This window comes from Bolinopsis microptera, chromosome 5, assembly GCF_026151205.1.
Source record: "Bolinopsis microptera isolate Bmic1 chromosome 5, MBARI_Bmic_1.0, whole genome shotgun sequence".
Taxonomy (NCBI): Eukaryota; Metazoa; Ctenophora; class Tentaculata; order Lobata; family Bolinopsidae; genus Bolinopsis; species Bolinopsis microptera.
Window position 1 is genome coordinate 8,485,714 of NC_087076.1, and position 19,009 is coordinate 8,504,722.

The 19,009-nt window shown below is 36.9% G+C and overlaps 2 protein-coding genes and 1 long non-coding RNA gene across 3 annotated transcripts in view; 2 read left to right on the forward strand and 1 right to left on the reverse strand.

Moving 5' to 3' along the window:
* LOC134814986 (phospholipid-transporting ATPase ABCA3-like) overlaps positions 1 to 19,009 on the reverse strand; it is a 93,383-nt gene that overhangs the window by 9,680 nt on the left and 64,694 nt on the right.
* Positions 234 to 6,127, forward strand: LOC134815814 (uncharacterized). The gene is made up of 3 exons (XR_010160301.1): positions 234 to 341; positions 4,996 to 5,127; positions 6,058 to 6,127. It is a non-coding gene; the product is annotated as an uncharacterized LOC134815814 (long non-coding RNA).
* On the forward strand, positions 6,128 to 17,110 carry LOC134814686 (phospholipid-transporting ATPase ABCA3-like). The gene is made up of 6 exons (XM_063822854.1): positions 6,128 to 6,152; positions 6,421 to 6,522; positions 6,647 to 6,731; positions 6,901 to 7,016; positions 16,690 to 16,792; positions 17,069 to 17,110. The coding sequence occupies exons 2-6, from the start codon at positions 6,437 to 6,439 to the stop codon at positions 17,108 to 17,110; spliced, it is 432 nt and encodes a 143-aa protein (XP_063678924.1). The 5' UTR covers positions 6,128 to 6,152; positions 6,421 to 6,436.

The following is a 19,009-nucleotide window of genomic DNA, read 5'->3' on the forward strand; positions in this document are numbered from 1 at the left end:
GGAGTGGAGTACAATCCAGCAATCGCTATAAGGGTATTGTTATTTGTTAGGGTACCTACCTTTTGTTATCATCACCATTTATCTTGTCTTTCAACTAGTAACGAATTCGGATTTTAGTTCAATTAGATATCTCAACCTTCGTCCTACTGATCTTCCATTTAAATGATGCCGATTTTTAACACAACAGAAAATTAACATTTGAATAACACAACCAGAGTGTACCTACACCGGCAGAGAAGACAGATACCTTTGTGGATATGATGTTCCCAATGTTAATCCCTGTCTCAATGCTCATCGGGGCATTCCTCATTACTTCCTCTATTGCAGCAGACATTGTCGAGGTAATCACCCGGCAGCTGGTTTTAAATTATACCAGTTTCATTCTTAGTTGTTTGCGTTATATAATCATCAGTTAGTTAGTTTCTATTATAAATAGACGAATACATTTTGTTATTATTACACGCGTCGACAGTAAAAACATGCTCCAAAACTATATAATTTTCAAGATGTGTAAACATTTTAAGTTTTTCTCCGCTCCACTTGGTGATCGTTTTTCATGAAAAGCTCAGAGCTAAACAGATCTTTATCTTAACATACTTGTAGGGTTGTTAGGTGCAATTGTGACAATTAATGCAATCAGGGGTCGTTCACATATTACGTAATCAATATTTTAGCAATTCTTACCCCCTCCCCAGTCCCCCTCCGTAATCAACCGTAATCAAGACCCAACCCCCCCTCCTGACAGCAATATTGCGTAATCATGGCCATAATATGTGAACGACCCTCAGTGGCAAAGTGACACTTTTTATCATCGGAAACATTTTAAACAGAACATACATGATCACAGAATAGAAAGAATATTTAAACAGTAATGTAAATTTCTATTGTTTGTCGAAACTTCTCAAAGAGTGTAAATATTCGAGCTATTTATATGGGATACCAAAACACAGAGATGTGGTACAGTTGTACCTATAAAATATGGTCCCGTAAAAGCAAGATGAACAATCAAAATATGATTAAATATAGCACAGCGTTCTACTTCTCTCAAACACCAATTAACAACTTTCAAACTCAGGGGCTGTTAAATATATTGAATAATGTGTTAATAACACATCAAAACACAGCACAATAGCAGTGCCTGAAGCTGCAATGCACATAAACACGAAATGCATGCAGCTGACTTTAAAAAGTGAACAATAATCAGACCATGAATTGTACTTGTAGTCTATAATGTCATTCAATTTAATCGTGATTATGTTCACAAGATCAAGACATATGGAAGCAAGGAAATTTAATTTGGTTCAGTTCATAAAAAATAAGTCTTAGTTCACAATCCTTTCAGTTCAAATTCATCAAAAGTTACCAGCTCGGCTGTTTCCTAAGTTCATTTTATCCAGTTTAGGTTTTCATGTCTAATATCTTCACAGCTTTGTCTCAGTTTCATTGCTCGTATTCGCTATCACCCCAGAAGGACTGCTTGCTCTATTTGGGAGGATCCTAACAATCCACAACCTCATTTCCCTCATCCTCAAAACATAGAGCAGTGGGTTTAGAGAAGCGTTTAGGACCGTACAGAAGATTCCGCTTAGAAGCCAGCTGTAGGAGGACATAAAATAGTTGTCGTATATTGAATATGAGTATATCTTGGCCGTCACCATGGTGTAGGTGAGAAGAAAGCTGTCAACGAAAGTGAAGCAATTGCAACAGAGGAAGAGGGCTGTAAAATAAGTAATGGTGATGGAAGCGTGTTGATTTCTCCTTTGGGACACATTGTTTGCGACAGGTTCCTTCCGGAGCATAACAATGGAGACAAGAAACGTCAGAAACACGATGATTGGAGGAATTCCCAAACAAGCGCTGTAGTTGAACATGTAGCAGATTACCAACGATGGAGATTCTGGTGCTTCACTAGTTGACAGAGTGATGGTGCAAGTAATCTGGGTAAAAAGTGTAGTGTTCCAAATACAGTGGTATATGAGGTAGAGAGCAATGGACACAAGAACTGCTCTTTTGTTGACTTTGTAGAAAGGGTACTTTATGACAATCACTCGTGATAACGACAGTGTCATAACCACGAATATGGAAATTTGTTGAAGCAAGGAGAGGATGGAATGCCAAATCGAGCAGATAATTTTGTTGTCGAGTAAACCAGGATTTCTGTTTTTCAGCAAACTAAAAGCAACTGGAAGGTGGATGACGGAGGAACCTATATCGATAGAGCAGGCAACTATGTAAAGAAGAGTTGAAAGATTTCGTTTCTTTGTGTGGAGGAAATATTTCAAAGCTAGACAGTTTCCCGGTAGTCCGATCACTAAGCAGACCAAGAGCCCGAACGCTATCAACCCATCATAAATTCTGCCTTGAGTTTCCAGAATGAGAGTATTATTCATCCTCAAACTTAGAATCAGCGTAGATTGAATCAATATAAATTATAAGGGCAGTTTCTCGGACTACTTTAAAAATATTTGAAGCTGCGGCTCACTGGCCCACGTTTACTTTTATTTATATATAAGTTAAGACACCGGTAGTAAAACAATTAATGAGTAAACAACTCATAAGCCGAGGCACGGGTGCGCTAAGAGACTGCGTCACCATGTGATTAAGATCTGTACTGAACATGTTGAGCACGGAAAACGTTTGCAGGTGATCTAATATTAAATTAAACGTTGAAACATCATGTGTAATACAGGGACGTAGCCAGGATTTTTCTTTGAGGGGGGCTGTCGGCGAGCGAAGCGAGCCGACGCGTCCAATCAAGCTGTGGCAGGGGTCTGGGGGCGCAGCCCCCAGCGGGGTCCAGGGGCGGAGCCCCTTGGCGGGGGCTAGGGGGGCACAGCCCCCCGGAAATTTTTTGTGAAACAGGGTGTTTTAGACGACATTTGGCATTAAAGAAATTTGTAGGACAGCAATAAACTGGGATTGAAAAGAATCAAGTACTCACGTAAATTTGGTAACTTCACAACAGCAATCTGCATTCTCCAATCAGAATTTACGACTTACTCAGGCCTCATCGTCTTAAGATTTTTACATTTCCTACGGTCTAGGGGACACTATTGACTATAATTATAGAAGTCTTCTAGAATGTTTGCTTGGATTTAATGACATATATTTACTAATCCACAGTTCAAATCTTTGACTGACTGCAGTCATAAACACAGCCCAGTTACCAGGCGACCATGGGGACTAGGGGGCTTATCTTTTTTCTGGGGTTCGATTTTTTCCGGGGGGGCTGCCGCCCCCCTAGCCCCCCCCTGGCTACGTGCCTGGTGTAATATCACTTATCGTTGCTCTATCAGTTAACTTTAAGCTGTTTTTAGAGAACGTAGAGAAAATTGTCTACAGTTATTAAATTACTGTCTTTAATGGTTTCCAGGAAGTCAGAGGCTCTAAAAACTGGCGATAAACTGGGCTTTCATAATTGTCAAATTTATGTCTAGTAATAGTTTTGGCGTATTTGGGGTCCACAATCCTTTCAGTTCCAGTTCATCAAAAGTTACCAGCTCGGCTGTTTCCTAAGTTCATTTTATCCAGTTTAGGGTGTCATGGCTATTATCTTTACAGATCGGTCTCAGTTTCATTGCTCGTATTCGCTATCACCCCAGAGGCACTGCTTGCTCTATTTGGGAGGATCCCAACAATCCACAACCTCATTTCCCTCATCCTCAAAACATAGAGCAGTGGGTTTAGAGAAGCGTTTAGGACCGTACAGAAGATTTCACTCAGAAGCCAGCTGTAGAAGTACATAAAATAGTTGTCGTATATTGGACCCGGGTATATCTTGGCCGTCACTATGGTGTAGGTGAGGAGACAGCAGTTGATGAAAGTAAAGCAATTGCAGCAGAGGAAGAGGGCTGTAAAGTAAGTAATGGTGATGGAAGCGTGTTGATTTCTCCTTTGGGACACATTGTTTGCGACAGGTTCCTTACGGAGCATAGCAATCGAGACAAGAAACGTCAGAAACACGATGGTTGGAGGAATTCCCAAACAAGCGGTGTAGTTAAGTGTATAGAAGATTAAGAACGATGAAGATTTTGGTACTTCATTAGGTGACAGTCGAGTGGTGGTGCAAGTAATCTGGGTAAAAAGTGTAGTGTTCCAAATACAGTGGTATATGAGGTAGAGAGCAATGGACACAAGAACTGCTCTTTTGTTGACTTTGTAGAAAGGGTACTTTATGACAATCACTCGTGATAACGACAGTGTCATAACCACGAATATGGACATTTGTTGAAGCAAGGAGAGGATGGAATGCCAAATCGAGCAGATAATTTTGTTGTCGAGTAAACCAGGATTTCGGTTTTTCAGCAAACTAAAAGCAATTGGAAGGTGGATGACGGAGGAACCTATATCGATAGAGCAGGCAACTATGTAAAGAAGAGTTGAAAGATTTCGTTTCTTTGTGTGGAGGAAATATTTCAAAGCTAGACAGTTTCCCGGTAGTCCGATCACTAAGCAGACCAAGAGCCCGAACGCTATCAATCCATCATAAATTCTGTACTGAGTTTCCAGAAACAAAGTTTCATTCATTCTCAAACTTAGAATCAGTGTAGGGCTTAGGGCAGTTTGTCGGACTACTTTATCACAAACGTATGTTAAGACCTCTAAGTACTAAGTAAGCCGATAAATATTTAAAGCTGCGGCTCACTGGCCCACGTTTACTTTTATTTATATATAAGTTAAGACACCGGTAATAAAATAATTAATGAGGAAACAACTCATGAGCCGAGGCACGGGTGCGCTAAGAGACTGCGTCGCCACGTGGTTAAGATCTGTAATGAACATGTTGAGCACGGAAAACGTTTGCAGGTGATCTAATATCAAATAAAACGTTGGAACATCATTGGTCGAAGTTGTTAGAATTAGAGAACGCAACGTTGAGAAAAATGCTATGCTGCAAAATAAATAACATGGATAAATGTGAATCACTTACATTTTACCTTGCGGTAAATATGGGTCAACCTGTATTCCATAATCCACACTTCAATCCACCCCCAGGAAAAGTTTTCTAAAATGAGGGAAATTCAGCGAATGATGGGTCTGACTGACACCATAATGTGGCTGAGTTGGATTATCCAGAGGTCTCTCATTATAATCGCTTGTTCCGCCCTGAACGCCACAGTTCTGATGGTAAACTTACTTTCTACTTTATTTAATTAATTGGATAATTAGCTAATATAAACGAGTATCATGCCTTTGATTTTAGAATGCCCGGTCTTGTTATTCAAGCTAAACTGTGTACCATACTGTACCATATTAAGGGGGCAGGGGGGGGTCTTCATGGAAATTTTCTCTAAATCGACTTTTTAGTTGTTTCTGATAGAGGGGAGTAATATCTATCAGATGCTTTTGATCCCGTGGAAAAATATCGTTCCTAGCCGAAATTATTGCCGGTCATAGGTCAGCGCGTGTGTGTAATTGTATTGCGCGAGCGATTTTTGATCGCGTGCCCTGAAAATCGAGTCTAAAAATCTATCTTCTCCTACATTTTTTGAGCAATCACCCTGAAACTTTCAGGATATGTTCTAGGGATCATTTAGAAAAGATGAGCCGGGCAGAATTTTGAGATAGGCCTTTAAACATTTTTTATTTGATTTTGAAAATCTTGGACCTCGAAAAATCATCAAAAAACGAGGTCCAAGATTTTCAAAATAGAATAAAAAAATTTCAAAGGCCTATCTCAAAATTCTGCCCGGCTCATCTCTTCTAAATGATCCCTAAAACATATCCTGAAAGTTTCAGGGCGATTGCTCAAAAAATGTAGGAGAAGATAGATTTTTAGACTCGATTTTCAGGGCACGCGATCAAAAATCGCTCGCGCAATACAATTACACACACGCGCTGACCTATGACCGGCAATAATTTCGGCTAGGAACGATATTTTTCCACGGGATCAAAAGCATCTGATAGATATTACTCCCCTCTACCAGAAACAACTAAAAAGTCGATTTTGAGAAAATTTCCATGAAGACCCCCCCCCCTGCCCCCTTAAACCATATTGAACCATATCGTACCATATTGTACCATATTGAACCATATTGTACCATTTTGTACCCTCAGTTTTGCGGATACACGCCACTGAGTGACGAAACAGTGGTTTTTGTGTTTCTCCTGCTTTACTACACAGCTCATACCTTCTTCGTCTTCTTTGTAACGTGAGCTAATATTTCATTATTATTATGAAGCTTTTTTGACATAGTTTGAGTGAGATTTAAATTAAATGTTTTCTGTCTTATCATAATGTTTAATCCTAGCAAAGGTTATGAAGGTTGACGGTTAAGTGTACCTTTTGCTTGAGTAAGTTTTAAAAGCTATTTCACTTTGAAAGGCCTGCCTCAGATGTATTCATATTCGAAAATTGCAGACTATAAAATCATACCAAAATCCTAATGCAATCTGCAAGACATGTTTTTAATTTTTCAGGTCACTACAACGGAACATGAAATCAGCTCCGGCAGTAATGATGTTCCTAACTTTTCTACAGTACCTTCCTTATATTGTCCTCGAGATCCCTCATCTCTCCAGGTTACAGATCAATGTTTTGTATAATTTGGATTTTTCATCGAGTACTTTTTTGAATCCTTTTTTGTGAAATGTCAGAAAAATTATGAATTATTATATATATGCTTTTAGTATCCTATTATTTTAGGAGTGTAAAGATGATTGTGTCTTTACTTCCGCTTTCGGGTTCTTCCATCGGATTGGTAACAATCGCCGAGTGGGAAAAGATTGGGGTAAGTAATTTATTGTACAGAATATTTACTGATGAATGATGAATGGTGATCTATTTATTTCGTGCCACCACCTTCAGAGTTCAGACTTTCTTTCCTTTTTTGTTTATGGTACAAAAATATTACATCCACTTCTGCTGCAATGTAAAATTTAATGCTTAATTTTCAACAGCTCGGAGCAAAGTGGAACAACTTAGGGGACAGTCTGAGCGTTCTTACAGCATTTTCAATATCTGACGTGATGCTTATGCTCTTAGTCGACATTTTCATCTACGGATTCCTTACTTGGTAAGCTCCATATTTTCTGGAGAGGGTAAATGATAACCAGATTACCGTTATTGTTTCAGATGTTTATTGTTTAACCCACTTAGTAATATAATTTAAATGATTCTTCATAAGATAAGCTTTGTGAAATAATGTAAGCTGTTTTATTCCGAGATTCTATGTTTCCCGCCCTTTAGGCGATTTATAAATTCCGCACGATGTTTGTCTTTTTATTTTCGACCCTCTGCCTTGAATTGTACAATTTAACAGAGAATCTGTTGAAACATTTGTTTAATCTTTTACATTAGTTGACAATTAGCATGTACATTAAGATGTGTAATTCGACACATTTTAATTGTAGCGAAGCCCGTTCACTGCAATATCACATGTTCAGACTGGAGGCGATGTTTTCGCTCAATTTGTAACGTATAGGTAACGTGCCCCCATTTCTTGCCCCCAAGTTGTAACGTCTGCCCCCATCATGATCTGACCTTGCCAATCTAATTAAGTTTCCTTGGTGAAACGATTTCTTGCTCGGTCGGATATACGTAATCGAATTATGCATACCAAAGACTGTAGTCCACAGGTCCACAGGTTAGTGCAAACAACAATACGAACCCGCGAACCGTGAAATAAACCATCTAGAAACCATTTATTCTGTTATAATGTAATACTGTTAGTGGAATAGTAGCAAGGACGATCTAAACCGCAAAACAAACCATCGAGAAACCATATTGGGGGTTTTTTTGATCGAATGTAACGTAATAAATATCTCTGCCCCCATTTACTAAGATGTAATATAAGGTGGTTATCAGTGGTTCTATCAGTACAAGTATTCTGTAATACTGTTAGTAGTTACTTGAGTAGTGTGAACAACAATATAAATTATGAAATAAACCGTTTGGAAACCATTTTAGGGTTTTTTTGATCGAATGTAACGTCATAAATATCTCTGCCCCCATTTACTAAGATGTAATATAAGGTGGTTATCAGTGGTTCTATCAGTACAAGTATTCTGTAATACTGTTAGTAGTTACTGGAGTAGTGTGAACAACAATATAAACTATCAAATAAACCGTTTGGAAACCATTTTAGGGTTTTTTTGATCGAATGTAACGTAATAAATATCTCTGCCCCCATTTACTAAGATGTAATATAAGGTGGTTATCAGTGGTTCTATCAGTACAAGTATTCTGTAATACTGTTAGTAGTTACTGGAGTAGTGTGAACAACAATATAAATTATGAAATAAACCGTTTGGAAACCATTTTAGGGTTTTTTTGATCGAATGTAACGTAATTAATATCTCTGCCCCCATTTACTAAGATGTAATATAAGGTGGTTATCAGTGGTTCTATCAGTACAAGTATTCTGTAATACTGTTAGTAGTTACTGGAGTAGTGTGAACAACAATATAAACTATCAAATAAACCGTTTGGAAACCATTTTAGGGTTTTTTTGATCGAATGTAACGTAATTAATATCTCTGCCCCCATTTACTAAGATGTAATATAAGGTGGTTATCAGTGGTTCTATCAGTACAAGTATTCTGTAATACTGTTAGTAGTTACTGGAGTAGTGTGAACAACAATATAAATTATGAAATAAACCGTTTGGAAACCATTTTAGGGTTTTTTTGATCGAATTTAACGTAATTAATATCTCTGCCCCCATTTACTAAGATGTAATATAAGGTGGTTATCAGTGGTTCTATCAGTACAAGTATTCTGTAATACTGTTAGTAGTTACTGGAGTAGTGTGAACAACAATATAAACTATCAAATAAACCGTTTGGAAACCATTTTAGGGTTTTTTGATCGAATGTAACGTAATTAATATCTCTGCCCCCATTTACTAAGATGTAATATAAGGTGGTTATCAGTGGTTCTATCAGTACAAGTATTCTGTAATACTGTTAGTAGTTACTGGAGTAGTGTGAACAACAATATAACTTATGAAATAAACCGTTTGGAAACCATTTTAGGGTTTTTTTGATCGAATGTAATGTAATTAATATCTCTGCCCCCATTTACTAAGATGTAATATAAGGTGGTTATCAGTGGTTCTATCAGTACAAGTATTCTGTAATACTGTTAGTAGTTACTGGAGTAGTGTGAACAACAATATAAACTATCAAATAAACCGTTTGGAAACCATTTTAGGGTTTTTTGATCGAATTTAACGTAATTAATATCTCTGCCCCCATTTACTAAGATGTAATATAAGGTGGTTATCAGTGGTTCTATCAGTACAAGTATTCTGTAATACTGTTAGTAGTTACTGGAGTAGTGTGAACAACAATATAAACTGTCAAATAAACCGTTTGGAAACCATTTTAGGGTTTTTTGATCGAATGTAACGTAATTAATATCTCTGCCCCCATTTACTAAGATGTAATATAAGGTGGTTATCAGTGGTTCTATCAGTACAAGTATTCTGTAATACTGTTAGTAGTTACTGGAGTAGTGTGAACAACAATATAAATTATGAAATAAACCGTTTGGAAACCATTTTAGGGTTTTTTTGATCGAATGTAACGTAATTAATATCTCTGCCCCCATTTACTAAGATGTAATATAAGGTGGCTATCAGTGGTTCTATCAGTACAAGTATTCTGTAATACTGTTAGTAGTTACTACTTACTGGAATAGTGTGAACAAAAAAATAAACTATCAAATATATCAAAACTATCCAAACCCTAAAATGGTTTCCAAATGGTTTATTTGATAGTTTATATTGTTGTTCACACTACTATACAGTAACTACTAACAGTATTACAGAATACTTGCACTGATAAAACCATTGAAAACCACCTAACATTACGTCTTAGTAAATGGGGGCAGAGATATTATTTACGTTACATTCGATCAAAAAAACCCTAAAATGGTTTCCAAACGGTTTATTTCATAATTTATATTGTTGTTCACACTACTCCAGTAACTACTAACAGTATTACAGAATGCTTGTACTGATAGAACCACTGATAACCACCTTATATTACATCTTAGTAAATGGGGCAGAGATATTAATTACGTTACATTCGATCAAAAAAACCCTAAAATGGTTTCCAAACGGTTTATTTCATAATTTATATTGTTGTTCACACTACTCCAGTAACTACTAACAGTATTACAGAATACTTACATACTGATAGAACCACTGATAACCACCTTATATTACATCTTAGTAAATGGGGGCAGAGATATTAATTACGTTACATTCGATCAAAAAAACCCTAAAATGGTTTCCAAACGGTTTATTTCATAATTTATATTGTTGTTCACACTACTCCAGTAACTACTAACAGTATTACAGAATACTTGTACTGATAGAACCACTGATAACCACCTTATATTACATCTTAGTAAATGGGGGCAGAGATATTTATTACGTTACATTCGATCAAAAAAACCCTAAAATGGTTTCCAAACGGTTTATTTCATAATTTATATTGTTGTTCACACTACTCCAGTAACTACTAACAGTATTACAGAATACTTGTACTGATAGAACCACTGATAACCACCTTATATTACATCTTAGTAAATGGGGGCAGAGATATTTATTACGTTACATTCGATCAAAAAAACCCTAAAATGGTTTCCAAACGGTTTATTTCATAATTTATATTGTTGTTCACACTACTCCAGTAACTACTAACAGTATTACAGAATACTTGTACTGATAGAACCACTGATAACCACCTTATATTACATCTTAGTAAATGGGGGCAGAGATATTAATTACGTTACATTCGATCAAAAAACCCTAAAATGGTTTCCAAATGATATATTTGATAGCTTATATTGTTGTTCACACTACTCCAGTAACTACTAACAGTAATATTACAGAATACTTGCACTGATAAAACCGCTGAAAACCACCCTAATTTTCATCTGTGTTAATTTAATTGTTGTATTAATATCTCTTCTTTATTGTCCTCCTGTTTGATAGCATGTTCAAAGGAGTGGTGACAGTCTTTGAGGAGTGTACACATTACAAATTAATCTTGTACCAGTTAATAACTGTGTAGTGTGTTGATATGTAGTAGATTGAATATAATAGATAGACTATAATAGATTAGTACTTTTAAATAGATTAAAACTACCGAAGAAGTGATATTCTGAAGATTAAAGCAAGATCTTTTCTTGGGTTTTAAGAGGATTTCAGATTTGTGCAGGGTAATTTGAACATGATTCCACGTTTTGGAAAATATAGTAACTAAAATGCACGCCCACACACCACACCCACTTCAGCCACGGGGTCAATATATATATATATATATGATATATATATTGATAATAATATCAGATGTGATCAATTTCACGATCAAAATCAACTATTCACGAACACTTGTTCGGCGAACAACTGTTCGCGAACAGTGGTCGTGCTATCTGGATACTGCCTCAAGTTCGACTCAATCCAACACATAGATTTTGCTCCAAATATTGTATATTTCTGTATTGGTACCGTATGGCGTATGAGATATCATGTTGATATATCTATAATATTAAAACCGTCTTATTCAGTGTTATAATAGTGATATCTTATTCCATGAGGGCAGAAATAATAAATACGTTACGGTGAAATAAACCATAAAATAATCTTTAGAACTACTCCATTAACAACTAACAGTACTTCAGAACAAATACACTAACTAAACCACCTTATATTGAATTATGTACATAAAATTACCGCGATTTCCTTTGTCAAAATTTGGAGAATTGGATGGCGGATGCACTATACTTCAATGCTCCGAACACATTCAGGTATCATGTAAACAGTAAAGATATAATCATCTGTGAATTAATTAAATTAGGGCGTGAAGCTGTGGCCTGGTAAGATATTGGACTAGTGCGTGAACTATTCTAAGATATAATCGAAATGTTTTAGGGAACGCGCATGCTCAACCTATATATGAAGGCAGATTCAGGATGGGGGCAACGTTACAACTCAGTGAAAACAATCCTCTGTCAGACTGCCAGTCAAAAGCAATCTGTCAAGTTTTGTAACGCGCGAATCATTGTAAGATGATGTGTACCGCGCTAAAATGCATATTATATGCGCGCAGCGCACGCAGTGCATGATATAATATGCAATGGCTGGCCGGCCGGAGTATTTACCTTATAGTCTGATCTGTTAAAAAAAGATAAACTCGTATTATTCATTACATGATTATGTGCACGAATATTATCAGCATGATAAGAAATGATTGCGTTAATCGTCTGATTATCGCCTCAAATACGTGGACGTCCTTCAGTAAAGTGGAGTAAAGTAGAATTAAAGAAAAGTGGAGTGAAAAGTAGAGAAAAGTCGATATAAGATAAACTTTTCACTATATTATAGTCCTGTCACTATAAAGTGCGTTTTGCACGCTATATAGTGACAAATATCAGCTGTCATTATAAAGTGCTTGTCACTATATAGTCCTGTCACTATATAGTGCGATTACCAAACGTGCACCGTCCGATAACCGCGGGATAATCGTCTTATTGCTAAATTTCTGCAACATTAAAATCCAAGAATTTTTCATTGTGATTAATTAATTGAATGTTTAGATTGTTTATCAATGCGACGTGATCTGATAATTTGATCCGATGCATATACCATATATACAGTGTCTTTTTTTTGAATTCTTTAATAAAACAACAGACATCTCACAAAATATATTGATTCTACGAATTTAATATTGGTATTGTTATTCGATAAATCGTATAATCGCATTTTCAATGTAATATGTTAGTGTCATTCACACGAACAACATAAATATTCTTTTCACAGATAAACTCGGTGTTATCAATCATACCGTATAACTCTGACAGAACCTCCAAGTACAACCAACATATCATTTAATGGTTTAAATTCTGACTTAAAGTAACTGCGGCTTGACAGGTCATAATCTGAACTATTATATATTATAACAACACAATATACCCTTGCCCTTGAAATCTGCCGGTAAAGAATAGGTAGGTCCCTAGAATGAGCAACATCGTGTAACACAATAACTGCTGGGTATTCTAATGAATAACAACTATCAAAATCACACCACTCTATTTTATTATTATCAAATACACTACATCGTTCTTCTATTACTTCTTGATCTTGTTTACTTGCAGCATATACTATACCTATTTTAATATTGTCTGTTTTACATAATTTATCTAGTTCTTCACTCAAGATACCAAACAAACTGCTCTCATAACTTGTCTTCTCAATAACATGGACTACAATCTGTTGTCCGTGAATATAGTGCCCTTGTTTTATTATTGGAATATTACCAACATCTATAAGTTCTCTTCCTTGCTGTAGAAGTTGTAGAACAATTTGCTCTCTGATCTTAGATAGAATGTCAGTAATGTCAGAAGTATTTCTTAAGTTCAGAGATAGAGTTACAATGGTTTTAGGGGGCAAGTTTGTTAAGGATGAGTAAAATCGTTTTCTGTAACTATAAGCTGATAATGTGAAGAAGTATGACTGAGCTAAATCACAAGTTATCACACAGTTAGTTAGTGCTCTGACAATCTGCAGTAAATCGAGCTCTGGAAACCTATGTCGGTTAACTGACGGACTCATCATACCCTGCAAGTCATCAATAAATACGTGTATGTTGCTTTCCATCAGTTTAGTCACTGTATTATGTGTGAAACGTAACAAATGTGTGATCCTAACTATTACCACCCTGATTTCACTTTCTAATACCCTCTGTACTGTGTACTCTGGATTGTTCGTGTAATCAACTATCATTTGGTTACTGATATCAGCTTTATGTAAAGCATCTTGATAATGTTTACATGAAATGTCATGCTTTGAGAAAATGAACAACACAGCTCTGTTATCCACATTTGATTTGATCACTTTTATGATTTTGGCCAACAAGATGATAGTTTTCCCTGAACCTGCTGGTCCATTAATTACCAGCAGATTCTGATCTCTGTTGAAAGCATCATGTTGTTCCACAGTCAAGTATTCTATACCGAGCATGTCTGTAAAAATGTTAATGCCACTGTCAATATTTGCAGACTTTATATCAGTTGCTTTTATCACATTAGGATTTGGTAGACGGTTTTTGCTGAGAAATGTAATATTTCCTTTCTTCAACTCGTCGTCAATGTCCATTATAGCTTTTCCCAAGCAACACTTCAGTTCATCACATAGGTTTTTATCAGTACAGTAGATAGCTACTAATACTTGCTTCATTTCCTTGTGTTTAGCGAGAAAAGCTTCAGTTTGAACAAAGCTAGATATCGGACCTAACACGTCATGTTGTTTCCACCAGCTTGAGAAATCTAGAAAGTCCTCTTTGCACAATATCTGCTTATTGGTCTGTTCATCCATGTTCTGAAATAGATCACGACTTGTGCTAGGAAACGCGGACAGGCATATTATTGAGCATTGATCTGCTTCCAAACCAACGAAAACTTGATGTACAAGACCATTTATCAATGATTTTGTCTTTTCAAGTTGTTCGAGTGAGCCTTTAAGTGCTCCTGTCAATTCCTTTCTCTGCTCATCTGTTAATTCACTATCTTCATCAATTGGGACATTCTTCACTTCAATAATGACAACATAGTTTTTCCCGATAAGAACAAAGTCACATTCTGTTTTATCTGCAGCCTTACCTTTACATCGCTTGCAGTTTTTTCTGTCATGACTTTTATCACAAATTCGGTACTGATGATGGGTGTACTTGAAGCTATGAAGAACCACACACCTTTCCTCTGTCAATCTCTCCAATGCTCTGTATGTCAGCACCTCAGCCTCATAGTTTGCTTGTTTACATCTCTCGTCATCAAATTTACTGCTGGATGCTCCCTCTTCGTCGATGTAAACATCAATGTAGGTCTGTTTGGGGGCAGGTGGTAACATAATCGGAGATTGGTCTTTAAACTCGCAATACTTTTTACAGATTTCTCTGCCTTTGTTTCTATACTCTTCCAGCGTATTCATTTCTGTAAAAGTTGAATGAAATCAAACATTGTAAGTTGTAGAACCCTACAATTATAATGGAGAGTCTAGTACAGTGGCTACCCGACCGGAGATAAATGTATCAATAGTATCAATTCTATAAGAACTGCTAGATTTTATAGCATAAATCATAATAGACCTTGTTAATGTTTTACTACAAAAAGTCATGAATAATGAATATAGATATAAGTATGTACCGACCGCAAGTTGTTTTTTCTCTATCTGTACCCGATTGATCTCCTTTTTGTTTCCCACTCTGCTTTCCTTTCCCCATCTTGATGTTATATCGGTTTGTAACGAGTTTTGAGGACTAACTTTTCTGAAAAATGTTTACCAATTTAGCAAAATTTAATGTGATCACAAGGGGATCACAACTTGTACACGGCAGCTTTTTACCAGAGACTATATTGATATTTACAGCTATTTGGCTAATATTATAAACCTCTGATATAAGATATTGAATCTTTTTAAAACTCACACAATCTATCCTTAATCCGTATCGTTCCTACCTTACTTTAAAAAGTGAACAGTTCGTCTCAGATGTAGACAAAGTGAGGAGGAGGAGGAGGGTAAAATCAGGCGAATATCACAGAAAAAGAGAAAATAAGAAGTATGATAGTAACAGTTAAGTAACTAAAATAGGCATCCAGTTCGAACAGAGTCTGCTGAGAAACAAACTGCAGATCAGCACAATAAGAATTACGTAAGAGAGAACGGAGTTTGCGAAGCTAATGTAAGGATGTAGATTGTAGGACCCTAATAACAGAATAGGATAATGTGCGTCATAGTAGCAGGGGTGTAGGAATGATTTTCTTCATGGGTGGGGGGGGGGGGGGGGCCAAATTCTAAATATTTTTTTCGAGGGTAAGGACAAAAGGAAATTGCAGCATGTGCGGTATCGCGATTTTTCACGATGCCAACAAGTCGCGATTTTTCAGATCCTGGCCTCACGACAAATTGCGATTTTTTCAGTTCTCCGCGTCAAATTGTGCATTTTCCTTTAAATCTGAGGACTAAATTCGCGTATTTTCCTTCAAATCTGTGGGCCAAATATCACGTTTTCTATAATTAGTATATGAAACCAATCAGTATCACATCCACAACCTTCCGAATGTAGGAACGGACTTCAAAAAACCGAAAAATATATTTTCGGCTCAGAATGATCAGGGTAGTATGAAACATGAACAAAAGTGGTTTCCAGAAAAACTTTGAAAAATTTTGACTTAGATTTACCATCTTTGTACCAGTAATTAACAAAACCTGGTAGTATTGCTCTAAGACTCATTTTTTGTTTTACAAATAGTGTTTCTATATGGGATTTGGCAGCAAAACCCCAGACGAGGGAGCAGTAATTAAGGTGAGACTGCACAAAGCTGTGATATATTTGTAAACGTGCTTCCAGAGGCAAATATTTTTAAGTTTGTACATGACTCCAATGTATCTGGCCATTTTCATTTTCATGGCAGAAATATGTTGCAACCAGTTCAGTTTGTTATCTATTATAACTCCTAAGAAACGGGCTTCTGTTTTTCTTTCGATTGTGACACCAGAAATTACTACATCGCGATAAATGAGGTTTCTTTGCCGAGAAAAGATCATATAATTCGTTTTTTAAAGATTTAGAGCTAATCCGTTGTTATCTACCCATTTAACTAAGACATCGCTAAGAATTTTGAGCTTTCACACGTTACTTTCTAACTTTACTCACAATCACGTGACCCAAAACCAACAGGTACATTGAAAACGTGTTTCCTGGAGAATTCGGAGTTCCAAACAAACCGTTCTTCTTTTTAACAAAAAATTACTGGTTCGGAAATAAACAAACATCAAATGACGTAAGTATGCTCTTTCTTGATTTGGTCATTGTCTCTTTTCAATTCATGACTACAGACTAATGTCTAGCTTTAAATCTCTAACATAATTTGTTGTGCGTTTAAAGAGATGTGCATTTTTTCGGTTAACCGTCATCAGTACCCTTGTAACTGTCTCCCCAGGCGTATCGTTATTCAGCCCCCCTGTAACTGACTACCCAGGCGTATCGTTATTCAGCCCCCCTGTAACTGACTACCCAGGCGTATCGTTATTCAGTACCCTTGTAACTGTCTCCCCAGGCGGATCGTCAAACTGAGGACATACCACTTCTCCCAACCTAGGTATGGGCCACAGCTACATGTACCTTAATACAAGTGGCAACACTTCTGGCAGCCAAGACCCAGCCAGGACAAAAGCCTCCATCACGCAGACGTCGTTTGCGATTTTGAGCTACTTAAAACCTTTTGATTGCAGTGAAGGACACAGAGGAACGGATTATGGAAGCAATACTGATGACGAACTGGACCTAAAATCTTGCACACAACCACCACGATGAAGACAGGGGTGATGATGTTGATGATGACGAAGAGGAAGTTGATGATGAGGTTGAGAATGTAAAGGAAGAGGTTTCAGAAGAGTGGGCTGAAAAGAAACAAGAGTCTATTCTAATTTTACTTGATATATTATATTTATTGAAATAAACATATATATCCAATACTCCAGGGAGTGATGACAGGGACAACGCAAGCGTTATGCCCGGGCTTGTATAATAAGTCACTGGTACAGCTCATATAGAGTATTGTTTCGAAAGCATGATGAAACTGTCCACTGTATCCTTGGATTGGAAGGTGATCGCCAGAGAGCTTCACCGTATGAGCGATGATTGGGCCTCATGACCTACAGAGAGAGACTGGGATTACTAGAAGCTCAAAACCTTGCTTGAATGTAGGGTCCGTTTGGATCTCATTGAGATGTTCAAGATCGGAAGGCTTTGTGATTATGTGTCCTGATATATTGGTCGTGTGAGCTGGTAGGACTGTTCTCTGCTAGGTCAAAGCCACCACAGATTAACCACAAATGAGAGTGACTTCTTTTGCCCAAAGGGTCTTGCGCTAGCTGGAACATCTACCACCACTTGTGAAAGCTAGTATAGTCGGTTACTGTAGATAGCTCGCTCAAGGGGATTAGATTGCCTTTCCCCGTCAGGATATCAGGCAAATAAGCTTGCCACTACTGGGAACTGTCATATGACATCTTTGATAGGAAGTATGGGTCCTGTGTCAATAGGAATTTTTATAGGCAATTTTCTTAATATTTATAGGAATTATGTCGTCTTCAATTTGATAGGCTGATGAGTTTTTCATACTGAGATTTTCTTGTAATCCTAAGCATTTTATCAAGTGAGCCTCTGTCAGTCAGCCTTCTGCGGGCGGCGCGAAAAATGGCATGCAAGGTATGTCATCGACAGATTTAATTTACAGTTATGAACTTCTGTTTTCTTAACCAGTTTCTAACTTAGAATGATGCTCGTTCAAAAATCATCTTGTATTATACCTAGTAAGTTAGAATTCGTGGTCACTCACCCCGTCTAACCGTTATAATGGGTTTTGCCTTATGTTAGGGCAATCTTATAGCTACGGACTGTTTTATCATCGATAAGAAAGCAATGTGGCAAAGTAATTAACCACCTAGAATTACAAGCAAAATGTGTATGTGTGTTTGAAACAATGCCCCCAGGCCATTAAAGATTAATGTCAAAGGCCCTCTGTAATTACACATAAAATGTCTTGACCCCTTGCCGCTTCTGTGGAATATTGGCCCTACGTGTATTTTAAATAGGCTGGGGCCTTTGCTAACACTACAACTAATATTAGTGTCTTTTGATGCATAGACTTGGTGTCCGTACTGTACCCATTGGTAGTATTTTTATCCCTGACTTATTTTAACATACTGCTGCAGAAATACATTAAATGGTGTCCTGGCATGTTTTGTTTGTATACACTTGCACTGTATAACAATCTCTGCTTTTTCTATTTTAGCTCACAGGATCTAGTTTTATATAGAGCTCCCCCCATTCGTAATGTTATTTGCCACTGTATAGGAGGAAATGCTTGAAAGCAACTATAGTTAAAACTGTAGTAACTATAAACGTAGAACGAGCCTAGAACAGTTATAGCTAACTAAGTAGTAACCGTAGTCCAAATGGTATCCTCTCAAAATAATCCAATTTGTTCAATTAT

What these genes read in the sequence shown, in the direction of transcription:
- LOC134814686 (XM_063822854.1), top strand. Translation starts at nt 6,437, where the DNA reads ATGAAATCAGCTCCGGCAGTAATGATGTTCCTAACTTTTCTACAGTAC. An exon ending in CCGAGTGGGAAAAGATTGGG is followed by an intron (nt 6,732 to 6,900) that starts GTAAGTAATTTA and finishes AATTTTCAACAG; the next exon opens with CTCGGAGCAAAGTGGAACAA. An exon ending in ATAAACAAACATCAAATGAC is followed by an intron (nt 16,793 to 17,068) that starts GTAAGTATGCTC and finishes CTGTCTCCCCAG; the next exon opens with GCGGATCGTCAAACTGAGGA.